At 46.8% G+C, this 17,500-nt stretch overlaps 1 protein-coding gene across 4 annotated transcripts in view; it reads left to right on the forward strand.

The window, feature by feature from the left end:
• The window catches only part of trappc9 (trafficking protein particle complex subunit 9), a 209,435-nt gene that overhangs the window by 145,237 nt on the left and 46,698 nt on the right, over positions 1–17,500 (forward strand). For all 4 annotated transcript variants that reach the window (XM_031585933.2, XM_031585935.2, XM_031585936.2 and 1 more), the window contains 2 exons: positions 1–155; positions 3,865–3,955. The exon at positions 1–155 is cut by the window's left edge and continues 11 nt beyond it. In XM_031585933.2, the coding sequence (XP_031441793.1) occupies positions 1–155; positions 3,865–3,955 (246 nt within the window). The remainder of the gene's footprint in view (positions 156–3,864; positions 3,956–17,500) is intronic.

Below are 17,500 nucleotides of genomic sequence, written 5' to 3' on the forward strand. Positions count from 1 at the left end.
AGGTGGATAAGTTTGCCTTTGAGAACGTGCTGGTCCCGCGTGTGGAGGACCCGAGTGTCCAGGAGCACTTCACCAGCCCCCGGCAGCTGGAGGAACAGAGGCTGCATGCCCAGGGCAGGCTCATCAATAGCACCCTCAACATCCACTGGAGCATCATATCCTTTGTGTGTGTGTGTGCGTGTGTGTGTGTGAGTGTCTGTGTGAGTGTCTGTGTGAGTGTAAGTGTGTGTGTGTGTGTGTGTGTGTCCCAGTTGGGGTGAATAGTAGCCAGCATCTGGACGCAGCATCTGCTGTGTGTTCTGAGCTGTGCTCAGCTCTTTGCTGCAGCATATGTGGACACGTATGCTGTGTGTTTTGGGCTCCGGAGCACTCTTGATCAAACCCTGTCTGTATCTGTATTTGTGTGTGTGTGTGTGTGTGTGTGTGTGTGTGTGTGTGTCTGTGTCCCCTTAGGTGTACACTGTCTCAGCCACCTTTAACATTCTGTGAGTGTATTTTTGTTTGCACCACATTCACTGAAAAGTGTGTGTGTGTGTGTTTGTGTCTCCACAATCTCCACATTTGATGATGTCCTGTATTTAGAACTTTGGCGTTCTCTCTGACACAGGACATGGTTCATACAGAAAGCCTTTAGACCGTGTTTGATACAGGTGTAGGGGGTCCATTGATACATGTGTAGTGGGTCCATTGAGGTGTAGGGGGTCCATTGAGGTGTAGGGGGTCCATTGATACATGTGTAGTGGGTCCATTGAGGTGTAGGGGGTCCATTGAGGTGTAGGGGGTCCATTGATACAGGTGTAGGAGGTCCATTGATACAGGTGTAGGGGGTCCATTGATACAGGTGTAGGGGGTCCATTGATACAGGTGTAGGAGGTCCATTGATACAGGTGTAGGGGGTCCATTGATACAGGTATAGAGGTGTAGGGGGTCCATTGATACAGGTGTAGGGGGTCCATTGATACAGGTGTAGGAGGTCCATTGATACAGGTGTAGGGGGTCCATTGATACAGGTGTAGGGGGTCCATTGATACAGGTGTAGGGGGTCCATTGATACAGGTGTAGGGGGTCCATTGATACAGGTGTAGGAGGTCCATTGAGGTGTCGGGAGATGGCACAGACTTGTCAGGGCTCAGTTGTACTATTCAGATACCATTAGCACCTAACCTCATTGCAGTGAATAGGGATTCGACCTGCCGACTTTAAACGTGTGTGTGTGTGTGTCTGTGTGGGAGGGAGGGCTGTGGCTGGAGGAGGTTCTGTCCTGTCTAAACAGCCTCAGGAGTCATTGATGGCACCCCCTCTGACCATCCTGACGTCCGACTCCAGGATTCTGTATCTACGGGACCCTGGGCATTACGGGAGTAAGCAGGAGTCCAAGTTTGGGCTTCAGAAGATGTAGGAAAATCACAGGCCTTTTGCCACAGTAATACGTGGGCTGCCTGTTGAATTAAGATGTGTTGGTGACAGCTGAAATGGCTCCTAACATGGCCAGAAATAGTGTTTAAAAAGGAACGAAACAGATGGAATGTGGATATCAATTAATATGTTTGTGGATTTCACACACACACACACACACACACACACACACACACACACACACATACACACACACACACACACACACACACACACACACACTAGGGTGCCATGTGTTATATAAACATGTAAATACAGGTTCACCTGACATGAAAAAGCTGCACATTATAAACGCATCGACAGAACAGATGGATGCTGGCAGGAAGAGCGCCACGCACACACACACACACACTTACACACACACACACACACACACACACACACACACACACACACACACACACACACACACACACACACACGATCATGATGAGTGGGCACACACTGCGCAAACAGCCATTCAGGCAGACCTGTTGGAATTATCCACAACTATTGTGGAAATCTGAAAGAAAATGGGCCCAAGCGTCTGATGCGGTGTGTCTGTGTGTGTGTGTGTGAGAGAGGGAGAGAGAGAGAGTGTTTGTTGGCGGGGGGGGGGGGGGTCATAAACGTAGGTGTGTGTGGGTGGCCAATATGCATCCACACCACTCTAGCCTTGTGTGGGATGCAGATCAGGACTCTGAGCCATAGCCGCATATTACAGGCTTGTTTGTCTCCCCCTAACAGCCTCTCTGCTCCATCAACGGCAGAGCCTAGTCGCCGAGGCCTCGGACTTCTTCTCCTGAGGTATCTGACCCGGGAAAGCATCCAGGCAGAGCCAGATGATATTTATGCAAATGGAGAGCTGCAGGGATGTGAGCCAGTGCTGTGGCCGTAGGCTTTGATCACTGAAGCCGCAGCCCGACTGTGGATGATCGCATGAGGCGAGATCAGTCATTTTACCCCTGCAACAAGAGAATTAAATCAACTGATCATAAAAGCAGTTGCGTTTGTATAGGGCTCCTTTGAAATGAAGTGGAGGGAGTTGACTTGTTCGGCCTCCGATGTTTGATGTTTGGGTTGTTGAATGTCTGCTGAATGCATGAAAATTTCACCTCTTCTGTTTGAAGGGTCCACATAAAACCTTTTTGCATTTGTCAAATGGTTCCCTCTTTCCGCAGTCGGTACTTAGAGCCATAAAACAGCCAAAGGGAACCTTTTTTCCCCATCCGTAGCCTAATTGTCCACAAGACTAATGCTCTCCTCATACTTTCTATCTATCATACCGTCTATCCAGACCCTGTAGGTTCTCTTTAGAGCTCCTGAAAGAGGTCTTTCTTGGCTAAGATGTCAGTGTTCATTATTCAAGGTGCCAGAGCTGAGACCCCAGACACACAGCTTACTGCCCAGCTGTCCATGGTGATTGCATTTAATTGGCATTCTAGCTGCAGGACCATAGTGATTATGTCATATGGCTGTACACCTGTAGGAGCTGGGGTGTTTGACATGATTTTCACGCTTGTGTGTGCGTGTCTGCGTGCGTGCGTGCGTGTGCGTGCGTGCGTGTGCGTGCGTGCGTGTGTGGTTGGGTGCATGTCACTCTGTGTGTCTGTGTGTCTTTTTTTGTGTGCACACATGCTGATGTTCAGATCACACAAGTGAGCATGTGCCAGAAGTATTTACAGTGCTTTTGTGGTACACACACACACACGCACACACACATACTCTGTGTGTGTGTGTGTGTGTGTGTGTGTGTGAGAGAGAGAGAGAGAGACTCAGAAGTCTTGGCACAGTGTGTGCTGGATAAGGCCGCCTCCTCTGCTCTCTCCCGGCAGCCTCCAGCCCCCCTCCTGGCGTGCTCTGGCTCTCTCCAGCGACTCCACCGACGTATCAAAAGAGACGGCTCCGCCAGGCAAGGCCTCTGCTATGTGTCTAATTATACTTTGGCAGTGCAATGCTCTTTTCTTGTTCTTTCTTTGAAATGTTTCCCTCTCATTTCCTCAATCATGTAATCACAAGATGACTAAAGCTTTGACGTCTTTACCCCTGTAGCTTTGCTGCAGTTGGAAGTACGACAAGCCAGTTGGGGTGTGTGTCTAGAGTATAGAGTAGGCTGTATCAACAGGTTGTTAAAAGGTTATCATTTGTCTCATTTGAGATTCTGCATGTTTTGATGAGTTTCTTTTTTTACTTCTGTATGTTCTGCTTCTATCACTCTTTCACACATTATGACAGCGTTGTGTTTTCTTGTCCTTGTTTTTGGCATTTGTTTTGTTTGGCGTTTCTACTCATGCATCTGTGTTTGTGTGGGTGTTCGTTGTCATGTGACTGTTTTAGCACTTGCTTTCTTTGTGTGTGTGTGTGTGTGTGTGTGTGTGTGTGTGTGTGTGTGTGTGTGTGTGTGTGTGTTAGTGTGTGTGTGTGTGTATCCACCCTCTTGACACTGATGTCTCCTTAACCCATGCCCACCCGTCTCTGCTGCGTCAGGGCGAAGCCACCGTGGAGGGCGTGCTCAACCAGCTGGTGCTCGACCATCTGCAGCTGGCGCCTCTACAGTGGGGTAAGTGCCCACGCGGGCATCAGTCTAACTCCCACCTCCCATCCCACCCCACCACCCCTCGCCTCTCTGCCCACCCACACCCCTTCCCGCTCCGCCGTGGGCACTAACAACACCAGTGGGTGCAACCAGCACTGGTGCCTCCAGAACCCAACCCAGTCAGAGATGAGTGGAGAGGGACGCCTCACGCTGTCGTCTCCCTCCATCCTTCTGTGTCTCTTGTGTCTCATGTAGCGTCTTGGGAATGATTGACAGGCAGCGGATGCAGCAGCCACTGTCATGATCTGTGAAGAGGCAGGGTGGAACTGGTGTCAAGGCAACAGCAGCAGCTTGTTGCCTCCCATAGGTTGTCTCCGCTAGATTCTTTTTGTGTGTTTTTTTGGTCTTCCAAAACAGACGTAGGCACCCGGAGCAATTTGTGTGTGTGTGTGTGGGGGGGGGCTGCCTATGGTCTCAAGCCGCCTATGATCTCAAGCCGCCTATGGTCTCAAGCCATGTTTGTGAATTGCATTCATTAGGAGTTCTCGGCCCTGGTTGAGCGAGCCCCCCCACCCCCTGAGCAGGGGCTTGTAGCAGGGGCCGCTGTGCCGGCCACGCAGGGGTTGTTTGTGGAGCAGCCTCGGACGTGTCTACAAGAGGAGCGGACCTCTGCTTTAATTAGTCTCAGGACTCTCTCTCTCTGTATCGGGCCAACGGAGAGAGGAGGGAAGGGGGGGAAGAGGCTTTGAGAAGTAGAGAAATGCAAAGGGGTAAATAAAGAGGGAAGTGATAGGAACATGACTAGTCATCATCAGAGGAGAAAGAACGCAAGAGAGGCACATGGAGAAAGCCGAGAGAGGGGAGCGACAGACATGGAGAGAGGTTTGAAGAAGAGAGACGAGTGTTATGGAATGAGACAGACAGACATGGAAAAAGAAGAGAGTGTGAGGCTGGGAGGTTGGAGGAGGGGGAGCCATCTGTGCCGCTCCGCCCGTCCTCACAGCGGTGGGTTTGTTGGGCACAGACACCAGGATCAAAGCCCCGAGCCCGTTTCTAATTTTACTCTGTCCCTCTCCAGGTGTTGGCAGACTGCATCTCAAAACAGGTTCTTTTCACACCAATTTTTTATTTCATTTTAATACACGCTTTTTTCCCTCCTCCCTGTTCATTTCTCCATCTTTGGAGCCTTGCTCAGTTGGCAGACTTCCAGTTCTGCTTTTGACACCAGGCTGTAAGAACGGCTCCTTTCTGTCACATGCCGTAAACAGCTCCCATTCCTTAATGGCGGTGTGGTCCATTAAGTTTGTATTTAGCTGTTTAGGACGTTAGCCGAAGGCTCACTAGTTTCCTGTGGCACTGCCCCTGAATTTGTTGTGCTGTGTGTGTGTGTGTGTGTGTGTGTGTGTGTGTGTGTGTGTGTGTGGTTGTGTGTGGTTGTGTGTGTGGTTGTCTGTGATTGTGTGGTTTTCTCCATAAGCACGCTGCTAATTTCTCGCAGCAACATTGCGTGGCCTCTACTGGCAGTGCTGCGGCGGGATATCACTGCCTCTACCCAGCCTCCTCCAGCCTTTTCCCCCCAAGGATGGGAAAGTCATTATAGCCTGCCGGATGCTTCAAATGCCATGGGATCTCCCAGGGCCTCAGATGATTAACAGGGTGATTCCTCAGCACATGCACACACACATGTACACACACACACACACACACACACACACACACACACACACTTACTAAGACATTCATTCACACATACACATACACGCAAAATACTTTCCAGATGGCATTTATTTAGGCTTGACTGCCGTTTAAACTGGGCTTGCACATAGTAAGTGGTGCTTCAGGAGGACCCGTCCCTGTTGAATTAAGGCTATCTAAGGGACTTTTGTTGATCTTCTGCATCGTTCAGGAAGTCACAAGTATAGAGCGAATCCGGTGTAGGAATCCGGAAGGTTGTTGTGCACTTAGCGGTGGTGATTCAGATAAAATCAAGTCTTGTTACACCATTTACTACAATGTAGTAACATAGTTATACCTGTATTGTGGTTGTTATGGGGTGGCGTTATGCTATTAATATTCTTGTAATGGCACTGTAATTTCCTTCATGTTTAACTGAAGAAATTGTTAATTGTTCATTTGGTAGCTATGCTCAGTTCTAATTAATTAATTTAAATAAGATGCTAGTGTCAGGACAGAGGTTTTAATCAGGGTCATTCTGTTGGGTTTTTTCCCTTTATCAATTTGTCCTCCTTGTGTTTACTTTGTATTACTTTTGTTTGAAGAACTTGTGGAGTTGATGTTTAGGGAATACGACATAAATTTCAAATCTCATTTTTAAATGTTTGCCCTCGCGGTTGAGACGAGATGGGAACAGAACTTTTGATCAAAGGAGAGACATAATCAAGAAAAGGGAAAATTGACCAAATCTCTCTGGATTTCAAAGGAGGATATTTGATGATTGACAGCACAGAGATCTGAGACACTAAATGCTAACAGTTGGATGGTAGATGATTTTAAAATGCTACCACATTGTAAAGGTTCACTGTTGTGATCGTATACGTTTATGTATGCTTTTAACAAAAACTCTCTTATTAATGTTATTTGTCAAGAGACAAGTGCTTTTAGTGTTGTTGACAACATAATAATGTATGCAACAAACCAAGCAAACAAACAAACAAAAAATTAACAAACGTGGTCCCTTTTGTCTCATGTGAAAAAACACCATTCTTCCCAAGGCATGAATCTGTGAGAACACTTGATATATGGCACTCTACAGGAGGAAAATAAAAGCTGGAATCTCTGATCTCTTTTATCAACAAGGTGTAACAAGGCAAGCACGTCGTTGTAGGATTACGCCTGCGAATCAAGAGGGCCATTTAGAGTGTGTTTACCTGCACCGTCAAGGATGGCGGACAATACAACAAAGTGCTCACCAGCATTAGCAGCGCAGTCAATACGCTTCTGCCAGTGAGTCGTGAAAAGGCCCCTAATATACGCCCTCAAAAATAAACAAGCGGAATATTCTAGACTAAATTAATGAATTAATAAATAAAGACAAATGTAAAAAGAAACACGGTTTTCATGCTGTGTCTTTGAGGACAGCTCAGTCTGATGCCAATCTGTGCTTGCTGGTCCAAGGTCAGTTTGAGTAGTGCTAATGTAAGTGGGACTGCTGTGTTTTTTTTGTGTGTCTCCTTTAGCCTGAGAAAAAACAACTCAAAAAGACACACTGGATTATTATGCTAGTTACCCAGTGATTTGTAAATTACTGCCCCAAATGTAAGAAAATGGCTTGTTCCAGCAGACCTATTGTTTGGTGAGAGCTGCATTTGTGTGGCTGTCCCCCCCAGGCCTTAGCTGTTGCCGGTTACCATAGCAACCAGTGGAATCTTGCTCGTCCCCCCCCCCCCTTGTTATGAGCAGCCAGAGTTAAGGTTACGACTTTATTCGCACGGCATGGAAATGATCTGAGGGCTCATTTATTTGAAGTGCCTGACAGGTTCTCATTTGTGATCAGTTTTTAACAAGGAACACCTGATGGGTTTGTGTGTGTTGACTTGTGGACATTTTGTTTTATTCAATCTTTTAATCACCTCTCATAATTATGCTTAGCTGTCAGTTGTCCTCCAAGAACCTCTTTACTTGTCTTGGAAGAGTTTCAGGAGTGCTTAATGTGCCTGTGTGTGTGTGTGTGTGTGTGTGTGTGTGTGTGTGTGTGTGTGTGTGTGTGTGTGTGTGTGTGTGTGTGTGTGTGTGTGTGTGTGTGAGAATAGATAGATAGAAAGAGAAAGACATTTGGGTACATAAGGTATATATTCTTAAGTAGGTGGGCTATAGGATTTCTGTCTGTGTAGATGTTCTCAGCTATGTATATGTTTGCGTATGCACGTGGATCTGTCGGTGAATGCTGGGAGATTTAAAAATTCCCCTCACACAGTTATCATATGCCTCCAGCTCTTGTGCATGATGCAATGGCAGCTGGCCCAGACATTACTCTGTTTCGTGGAGGGAATCATGCTGTGGAGTCCACAGGCAGCCAGTCCACACCCTTACATGATCCAACAGAGTCAACACAATCGGTTCGGTTTATCCGAAAAATGCACTGCACCGCTTATGTGTCCGCACTGAGTGGATTGTCGTGTTTATCATGTAATGATTTTCTCTTACTGGTAGCCAAGGTTGTAGTGTACCAAACACATAGTTACAAGGCAAAGAAAATGGCTTAATATCCTGTGTGTGCCTGACAGGTTTCTCCAAGTTGGTTATGAAGAGCATGAGGATCAGTGACCATGGATATTGTGACGAGTGTCGTATGTCGGAGAGAAGAGCCAGTCCTTAGTCAAACAGGTCCAATTAATGTGCATGAAAAGAAGCTTACAAATATGTCACACCAGCAGCATCATATCAGTCAGACATGGCAGAAATAGACCCAGACACTAGGGAGATGACATCACGTGCTATGGCAGTATGAACCCAAAAGGTAACGTTGTCCCTTGACAAAAGCTTCCTTTCACACATTAGAACACAGCCGCCTTTGTAGATATATACTTACATGAGTTATCATAAAGGGCTTATGTTGGCGTCATGTGGCAATATTAGTTCCGCCTGAAAGTCCCTTCTACCGTCAAAGCATACACCTCTCAAACCACACACCAGTTCCTTGCAGACCCATTCATTTGTGAACGAATAATGTTAAACACCACTTGCACAACATTTGATGATGGAGAGCCTAATATGAAGTCTGTAACCTGGCAGAAATTGTGATGGCAACCTTTCAGGTAGCAATGACATTTTATAGTTGAAATCCCCAGTTTGGAAGACCCCTACTCCAAATTGAAGAGCCAGTTATAGTGATGTATCTGATCGGGAGGGTTTGTTAAGGCTTCAGCGGCCTGACTACAGTAAGAGGTCTCCCCTCCCCCACTGAAAGACGTTAAGTTGAGGCTAATCTTGAGATGCTCTTGTAGGCGAACTTGTGAGAAGTAAGTCATTAGACTTTTCCGGAAATGTGAGACATTCACGGTTTCGTGGAGTTCGGTCGCCTTCGCAGCCGAGCCCAGCAGGCGCTGGAACCTTCAGACTGACTGGCAGACTAATCTGCAGAGAAGTGGCGCGGGTTTGAGCCGGTGATTATTATGCATTACATGCCTGAATGGGGGGAACATAGCCATTTATGCTTCAATAGCCAGCAGAGAGAGTCTGTGTGTGTACGTGTGTGTGTGTGTGTGTCTCTGTGTGTACTTATCTGTGTGTACACGTCTGTGTGTGTACACGTCTGTGTGTGTGTGTGTGTATGCGTGTGTGTCTGTCTGTCTTGATGCTGGCTGCACTGTAGTCTCAGTGCTGGCTCCAGTCCTCGCCCAGTGCAACCCTCTCAGCACGTCTTCATCAGGGGAGAGCAGTAATATAAATAAACACGTACGCCGCTGTAGACATGTCAGCTTAGGTAGCCACTGTGTCTGTGCCAACTCCTCCTCTGGAACTCTCTCTTTCTCTCTCTTTCTTTTTGCCTTTTTTTCTGTTTTTCTCTCCCCCGTGCTCTCGCTTTCACTTTCTCACCCTCCCTCTCTCTTTCCCTCTCCAACCTTTTTTTTCTCTCTATTGCCAGTGTCTCTCTCTTTTTCTTTCTCCCCCTTTCCCTCTGCTGCTCCCACTCTCTCCCTCTCTTTCTCTCTCTCTCTCTCGCTCTCTCTCCCACTCTCTCCCTCTCTCTCTTCCCCTGTTTCCCACCTCTGTTTTTTCTCGCCATTGTTTCCCAGAAGGTTAGCGGCTGGCTGGGCTAATTAGCAGTGACAAATGGCGGCGGCAGCGGCAGGCAGCAGACCTCGGGGGAACTTTTCTCTCTCTCTCTTTTTTTTTTTTCTATGCCATTGTTGTCAAAAAATGGATTAGACAGGAGACAGTGCAGAGAGGTGAGAGGGGGTTAAAGGGGAGCTGGGAAGCGAAAGGACAGAGGGGACGGGGGGGGACAGTGATACGGAAGAATAGAAGATGGCTGGGTAGTAGAACAGAACAGGGCAGTGCATGTCAGAGGTCTCTTGGCTAGTCTGTCTTGTTTTCAGCCAGCAGTTCTCTTATCCACTGTCCTTGATTACCTTCCTCCAGGCCTTAAGTCCAATAGTTGCTCTACTCTGCAAAATACATGAATAATGTCCTTTCATGCAAATCAAGACAGCTCCTACTGTCTTTACCAACTCTTTTAGGTGATGTGCCCTTCCTGGGAAAAAAATAATGATGGATTTTATTTAAAGCAGGCCAAGGTCAGTGATTAATAAGCACCCATAGAAAGGACTAGTGGGACAAGGCCATTCGAATTAATCATGCAGGAGATCTGTTTGATATTTCGGACGTGGTTGCATTTTTCTAGCAAGGAGAGAGAAAATTGGGATTTTTAAAAAACCCATTTTCACTTTTGTGGTGTGGCTGTGCTACCTTGTCATAGAGAGGGAAGGAGAGACGTAGTGGAGGAAACCGGGTGCGGAGAACAAAGAACAATGAAGGAGACAGACAGAGGATGGTCTCTCTGTCTCCCCCCCCCCCCCCCCCCCCCCACACAAGTTCTGGTTGGGTCGCTGCGATCCTGCCTAATGTCATTTGGGTTGGGTTCACGACGGTGCCATCATCCTCGCCGCATCACAATAAATGGCTTTCATCAAACGGCAGCTGGAAGTTTGGGCGTAACTTTGTTCCTCGGGTCGGATCGAGGCGCCTGGTAGAGGCGGCGGAGTGATTGAGTGGAGAATACTGCTTTCATTAAATGAGAAGAGAAGAGGCGCCAACACAGAAAAGCCTTTTTAAAAATGCAAGAAAGGTGGCATGATGATGATGATGATGAGAGCGATAAAGACAAAAATGATATCATCAGTCACATTTTTTTTTTCTCAATAATTAAAGTTGATAATGATTTTTTTGTGGCATCTGTGAATATTGTCTGCTATGCTAATCATTGTTCTGATGTCTAATGCGATGCCTAGATGTTACTGTTGAATTGAGCTTACCATGCAATTCCACCAGCTTCGGCCTTGAAAAATTAACGAATGAATGAAAAGACTGCTGGCGACGACTGACATTCGATGAATAGACTAGAATTCGCATGCCAAATGATCATCTAAACTCTCTGAATCTCCTGAACTTGGAGTTTGCCGTGGGGCAATAAATCAGGACTAAATAGGGAGCTCTTGCATGGCCAAACCTTTTACCTCAGACGGAAGCGCAGAGCCTCCCCTGCGGTCCAAGTAATGGAGGGTTTGGGGGCTGTGTTGGGGAGATGATCTTTTCTGTTATTTACAAACACTTTTGCCCATGTTTTGGAATTTATTAAACCCTTTCAGGAAATGGTGGTAAGCAGCGTGAAAGGATTTTCATTTGGGTGCTCAGGGATGGAGATGTGCAGACAGCCTTGTAGCTCACTCTGTGTGTGTGTGTCTGTGTATGTGTGTATGTGTGTGTTTCTGTGTGTGTGTCTGTGTCTGTGTCTTTGTGTGTGTCTGTGTCTGTGTCTGTGTGTGTGTGTGTGTGTGTGTGCTTGCATGTGCACCTTACACCATGTTTGTGTGTGCTTGCATCTGAAGTCCATTGCGCCATTGTGTGTATCTCGGTTGCCTAGAGTGTGTGTTTTGGTGTGTTTGTTTGAGGGTCAGAAAGAGAAGGGAAATAAATTGCATTGGGGAAGTAAGTCTACTGTTTGTCTTTGAGGAAGACTTAACTGTTTATTTACCAGGTGACTCAAAACCCAAGCCATATAGTCCATAGATCTATTGTCACAAGCCTCAAGGGGGTGTGTGTGTGTGTGTGTGTGTGTGTGTGTGTGTATGTGTGTGTGTCAGGTGTGTGTGACAGGTGTGTGTGTCAGGTGTGTGTGTCAGGTGTGTGTGGCGGTGGATGATCTCTCCCAGCTCCCAGGAGTTGTGTAGCTCATAACTGGCAGCTGGCACTCATGGCTCAGTTCACCAGCCTGGCACAGATGGAACACAACCCATACCAGAACAAATAACATAACATCAACCCTGCAGCTCTGACTTACCTTTTCACGTCCTGTTGCTTTGGATTTTGGTCCCAACAAGGAATATAACAGCATTTAAGGGATATTAGATGGAAGTTTGTCAAACCAGGCATCGTGCAACAAGTTATAAACATGCTTGTCGTTATGGTGGTAGAATGTTGATAGTTCCAGCTTCCTGAATGATGCTTGAGCCAATACAAAAAAGTGCAGTCTTCTCCTCAAGTGAGTATGTTGTCCGTTGGTTGGAAAGTCAGTAGGGAGAGAGGACAGGGAGGGAGGGAGGGAGGGAGGGAGGGAGGGATGGATGGATGAGGTACTGGTGACTTCATCGTCTAAGCCAGCAGAATGCCACTGGGAACATTTCTGGGCTTTTTGCAGATTCACTCTTGAACTCATATCAGACAAACGTTTGGGCACGGACAGACAGATGAACACGGACAGAGAGAGAGAGAGAGAGAGAGAGAGAGAGAGAGAGAGAGAGAGAGAGAGAGAGAGAGAGAGAGAGAGAGAGAGAGAGAGAGAAAATTAGGGCTGAACGATTAATTGCATTTGCGATTTAATCGCGATATGATAGAACGCGATTTTCTAACTGCAACGTTCGCGATAAAAAAAACATGGTCACAAAAAAAAAAAAAAAAAAAATTTTTTTAGTGCATGCCTAGTGTTTATACTTAAAATTACTTTTTTTAAATTACTTAAATGCACAGTGGCAAAGCCACCAATTTGTTGTTCTTGTTTCTGTAATGAGCAGTTAAATAAAAATGTAAAATGTGGGAAAGAATATTTTACACTAAATGTATCTAATATTGTGTTGGTAACATTCATTACGTTTTGTTGGGAAAAAAAGGGGATAAAAAAAAAAATCGCATATCGAATCGCAATCGCAATATTTTGGTAAAAAATCGCAATTAGATTATTTTCCCAAATCGTTCAGCCCTAGAGAAAATGGCAAGATAAAGACCTGTGTGATCCAGGAGAGCCTAACGGAACGTGCAGTCCAGAGTGTAACCAGCGTGAAAGGCAGAGATGGAGAGGCAGACTTCCAGACGATAACATCTCCTTCTATTCATGTACCAGATACTTTAGGTCAAGGTAACTTACAATGCAGGGAAGATATACTTTCAATTAGAGGTAAGAGAACGGTTAAAGAAAGACACGGAGAAAGGGAGGAATGCCGTCAGTGGGGACAGGGATAGTGTCAGTGACGGAGGGCGGCATCATCTGTGCTGTGGTCTGTAGTGGCCACTACCGACAGATGGTCTTGGCTGGGCACACGCTCCAGTTTTGCTCTGCCCAGTGCCCCCCCCCCCCCCCCCCCCCAGCCCTGTGGGAGCCGAAAAAGGCTCCTGGCACAGTCAGTGCCCGGCAAACTCCCCTGATGTGTCAGCTCACACCCAAGCCAAACTGTGTAAACGAGCAGTAAAATGTTCAGGAAATATGACAGTTAACTAGTCACTCTTTTGTATGGTATTATTTAGTAAACAGACATGAAAAACATGCAATTAAATAGTTATTACATTAACAAAACTGGTTTCCATTCCTGTCAAGTCTTATATCCGAGAGACTCACAGATTTTCAACATTTCTCATTGGTCACGTACGCGACACCAAGTCTCCCAGATTTTCACGCTCAATAGCATAGAATAATAGTTACAAATCCAGCAGACTAACTGCTGCATAGTGCGAGTGAGAGGCTGCTGTGTACACTCTGTGTGGCTCACTACTACTGCAGAGCAGTTAGAAGTCAACCATGTTTCACCTTCATCACTGATCCACTTCGTACCTCTATAGGGCGAACAAAGACGTGTGTGTGTGTGTGTGTGTGTGTGTGGGGGTGTGTCTTGCTGGTTGAAAACAAGCACACTCACTCATTGATAGATATAGATAGATAGATAGATATAGATAGATAGATAGATAGATAGATAGACAGACAAACAGACAGACAACCTCTACTTTTGAACAGCAATTTCAGTAGTTGCACCAAGGGTCTTTTGGAAGAGCATAAATCATATTACCCCCCTCCATTGATGTGTGTGTGTGTGTAGGGTGTTTGTGTTTGTGTGTGTGTGTGTGTATGTAGGGGGGGTGTAAGCCCCTGTAAACCCCGCTTGTGATGGGTTGTCCTGACCCCACGCCCTGCATCTCTCTGGAATTATGTATTTCAGCAATCCATGTTTCTGCCTCAGCACTTTGTGTGTGTGTGTGTGTGTGTTGTGTGTGTGTGTGTGTGTGTGTGTTTGTGTGTTTGTGTGTGTGTGTGTGTTTTCAGTCACATGAGCCCACATTTTTTTGACTATTGTATTCAATAGAGAAGCACAAAAGCTTTTGAGCATTGGAATAAAAAAAGCTGTTTTATAATAATGTGGAAACATAAATATAAATCGAAATGCCTCTATGTGTGATTTCAGTAATGATGTTGATAAAATCCCATGAGGTGGTTCAGTAGCAGAGTCGTGCCGTCATGTACAGTATATGAGCTTGTCGGTTCCTCACGCGCCCAGATGGGTCTCGAAGGAGGGAGGTCATAGGCTTATTCAGAGGATGAGAGGAGAAGTGGAGATACAGATGATCTGAAGAAGAACAACTCTGATGTGGAATTTAAAACTTCTCGCTTGATCCCCAGAAGCTCCCACCTCAGAAGTCTGTAGATTAGTAGTTCTGTGTGTGTGTGTGTGTGTGTGTGTGTGTGTGTGTGTGTGTGTGTGTGTGTGTGTGTGTGTGTGTGTGTGAGATGTGAGATGACTCCACTGAAGTTGTTGATACCATCGCGGGGTGATGGCTCGCTCAGCGTCGGAGGTGCGTCGTCATGGCAGCGGTGGGAGGTGTCGATAAATCAAGGGGCGGCGCTAGGGGTGTCGTCAGACGCTGCCCGTCACGGTGATGGATGGGCGCTGGGGAGGAGCCACAGGGAGCTGGAGCAGACTGATTTATCTGCCTGTTTTCCAGCGCCAACACCCAGGAGCTGTCTATCCCCAGAGTGTGATGGAGGGACAAGGGGGGAAAGGAGAGAGAAGAAGGGAAGGGGCCAGAGTGAAATAAGGGATAGGGAGAGAATGAGGGGGGGAAGAGAGAGAAAGAGAGAGGGGAGACGGGTGGGAGGAGGAGGAGAAGAATGTGAAAGAGGATGACATGGAGGAAGATGGAATGTGAGGACAAACATAAGTATTACGTATGAGGTGAGGGAGGAAACCAAACAGAGAGAAGACAGCAGGATGAAGTGGTTGGGATCAGATTGAAGAGAGAGAGAGAGAGAGAAAAAGCGAGAGAGAGCGAGAAAGACCTGAGGATTGTGTGTGGATCTATCTGTGGTGGCTGGCTCTGACACAGAGTCCCTGGGGTCCCATCTAAGCAGAGAGGATGAAGTGATGTTTACAGAGATCGACCCCACCTCTGTCAGACACACACTGACTCAGCAGTGAGGCGGGGGGGTCACACTGACCAGCAGTAGTACCGGCCACAGATGGTCTGTTGTTTGCTATGGGCGACACCGCTAGCCTTACGCTAGGGCTGTGGGAGCAGAGCATTGATTCAACTTTCAGAGCGCAACGCAACACTCATCAATGTCCATTTAATGTTTCCTGGGAACATTTCAGGCATTCTGACCAATCAAAGCAGTGAGATTATCTACATAGGCGGGACATTTCTTTCCGTTGTACAGAAATGAGTACTTTACGTCACTTAGCAACGAGCTAAACTTGTAAACTGAGAATCGTTATGCTTTGCTGCTGCCACCTCATTATTTTGAGAGAGAAGGAGAGATGAGACCCAGTACATTTATGTGGTGTCAAACAGAAGGGAAGGAATACAGCACACATCATAAGTACTAACACACAACAGCTGTAAAGGCAGTAATTCATTGGCCAAACAGCAAAGTAACCATGAGTAGAAAGAGGGACATCTAGAGAAGAAGAAGGGAGAGTCAACTAGTGAAAGGGATCCTTAGCCTCTCATTTCTATCTCTCTCTCTCTCTCTCTTTCTCTCTCTCGTTCTACCAACCATCTCAGACCAATTGTTCGCCCACCGCCTCGTCTGCAATTATCTGCAATTACCCCTGGCCGATGTGTTTGTGCTGTAATCTAATGCATATTGTTCTTCCAGTGCCTCATGTAGTACTGCACACTCTCTCTCTCTCTCTGAGAGCCCTCCAGCCAGAGCCCAGTCATCAGGCCCTGGGTTATGACACCAATGGGATCAGAAGATTGAGGTCTTTCTCCTAGATATGAGATAGTAAAGTATTGTTTATCCACTTTCCACTGTTGGAAATGAGTGTGTGCACAAGTGTGGGTGTGGGGGTGTGTGTGGGCACAAGTGTGTTTGGCTGTTGGTGCGCTGTCTGTGTGATGGAGTGGCCCAAGGACATGAGTGAGTGTATGTGTATGTATGCCTTGGCTGTTTGTTTGTTGGGCTCAAGGCTTTCATAGCCAGATATCTGTCTGTGTGTATGAGTTTGGGAAAGCACTGTGAGTGAGAGTCCTACCCATGTCTGTGAGAGAGAGAGAGAGAGAGAGAGAGAGAGAGTGTGTGTGTGTTAGCACGCATGTGTCATTGGCTGAGGGGTTGGCATGGCCTGAGAAGCATTCATCATGCCTTCAAAACAATGCCAGCTGTCACCCTCCCCATTCGGATTCGCCAGCGGGGAAATAAATCACCAGTCCTACCTCCACCCCCACCCCCCCAACCCCGACACTGATGGAGGAGCCGGCCTGCAATCACTCCCTCATCCACAGAGATGGACAGACACAGGGAGGGGAAGAGGATGAAGGTAGGAGTGAGGGATAAGTGCTCTCGGAGGGAAAAAGTGGACTATGGGTCAGCCACTGTCCTTAGTTGGTCTTCAGAAGTGACTGGGTGATCCGTGTCACACGCAGACAGTAGAGTGGTCAAAGACGAGAGGACATTTTAGTATGATGTTTTGACATCTGTACGATCATACCGTCAAACGTACGCCCACATATTTTCTGTTTGGTCTTGTATATATGTATGTATGTTATACTCGGCTGACATGCATTTTTTGTTGAGGCCAAAAACCATGCTGAGACTTCAAACTTTCAAACTTCAAACTCAAAGCTTGAATAAAAACATCATAATTGAACCAATAAAACAAAACAACAACGACACCGTAATGTCCATCTACTTCTTGCTGCGCAGGCGTTTGGACTGACGCGGGAAATCCCATCTGCCTTGTTGTCTGAGCCTGGCCTGTGTTGGCTGCTGGTGTGTCCGAGCTTGGGCTCTCTGTTCAGGCTGCGTTTGTAAGCATGTTTATCTCAGCCTGGTCCTCTCTCAGCCCCTATCCATCAGAAACTCCCCTTCCATAGATTTTTCCTGAGGAAAGCCTGCCTTTCCAGCCCTCCAAGACAGATGATTTGGCATTTTTCAGGTCCTGCTTCTCTGTCTGTCTGTCTGTCTGTCTGTCTGTCTGTCTGTCTGTCTGTCTGTCTGTCTGTCTGTCTGTCTGTCTGTCTGTGTGTGTGTGTGTGTGTGTGTGTGTGTGTGTGTGTGTGTGTGTGTTTTTGTGTGTGTGTGTGTGTGTGTGTGTGTGTGTGTGTGTCCGTGCTATAACCTTATTG

The sequence above is a fragment of the Clupea harengus genome, chromosome 19 (assembly GCF_900700415.2).
Source record: "Clupea harengus chromosome 19, Ch_v2.0.2, whole genome shotgun sequence".
Lineage (NCBI taxonomy): Eukaryota > Metazoa > Chordata > Actinopteri > Clupeiformes > Clupeidae > Clupea > Clupea harengus.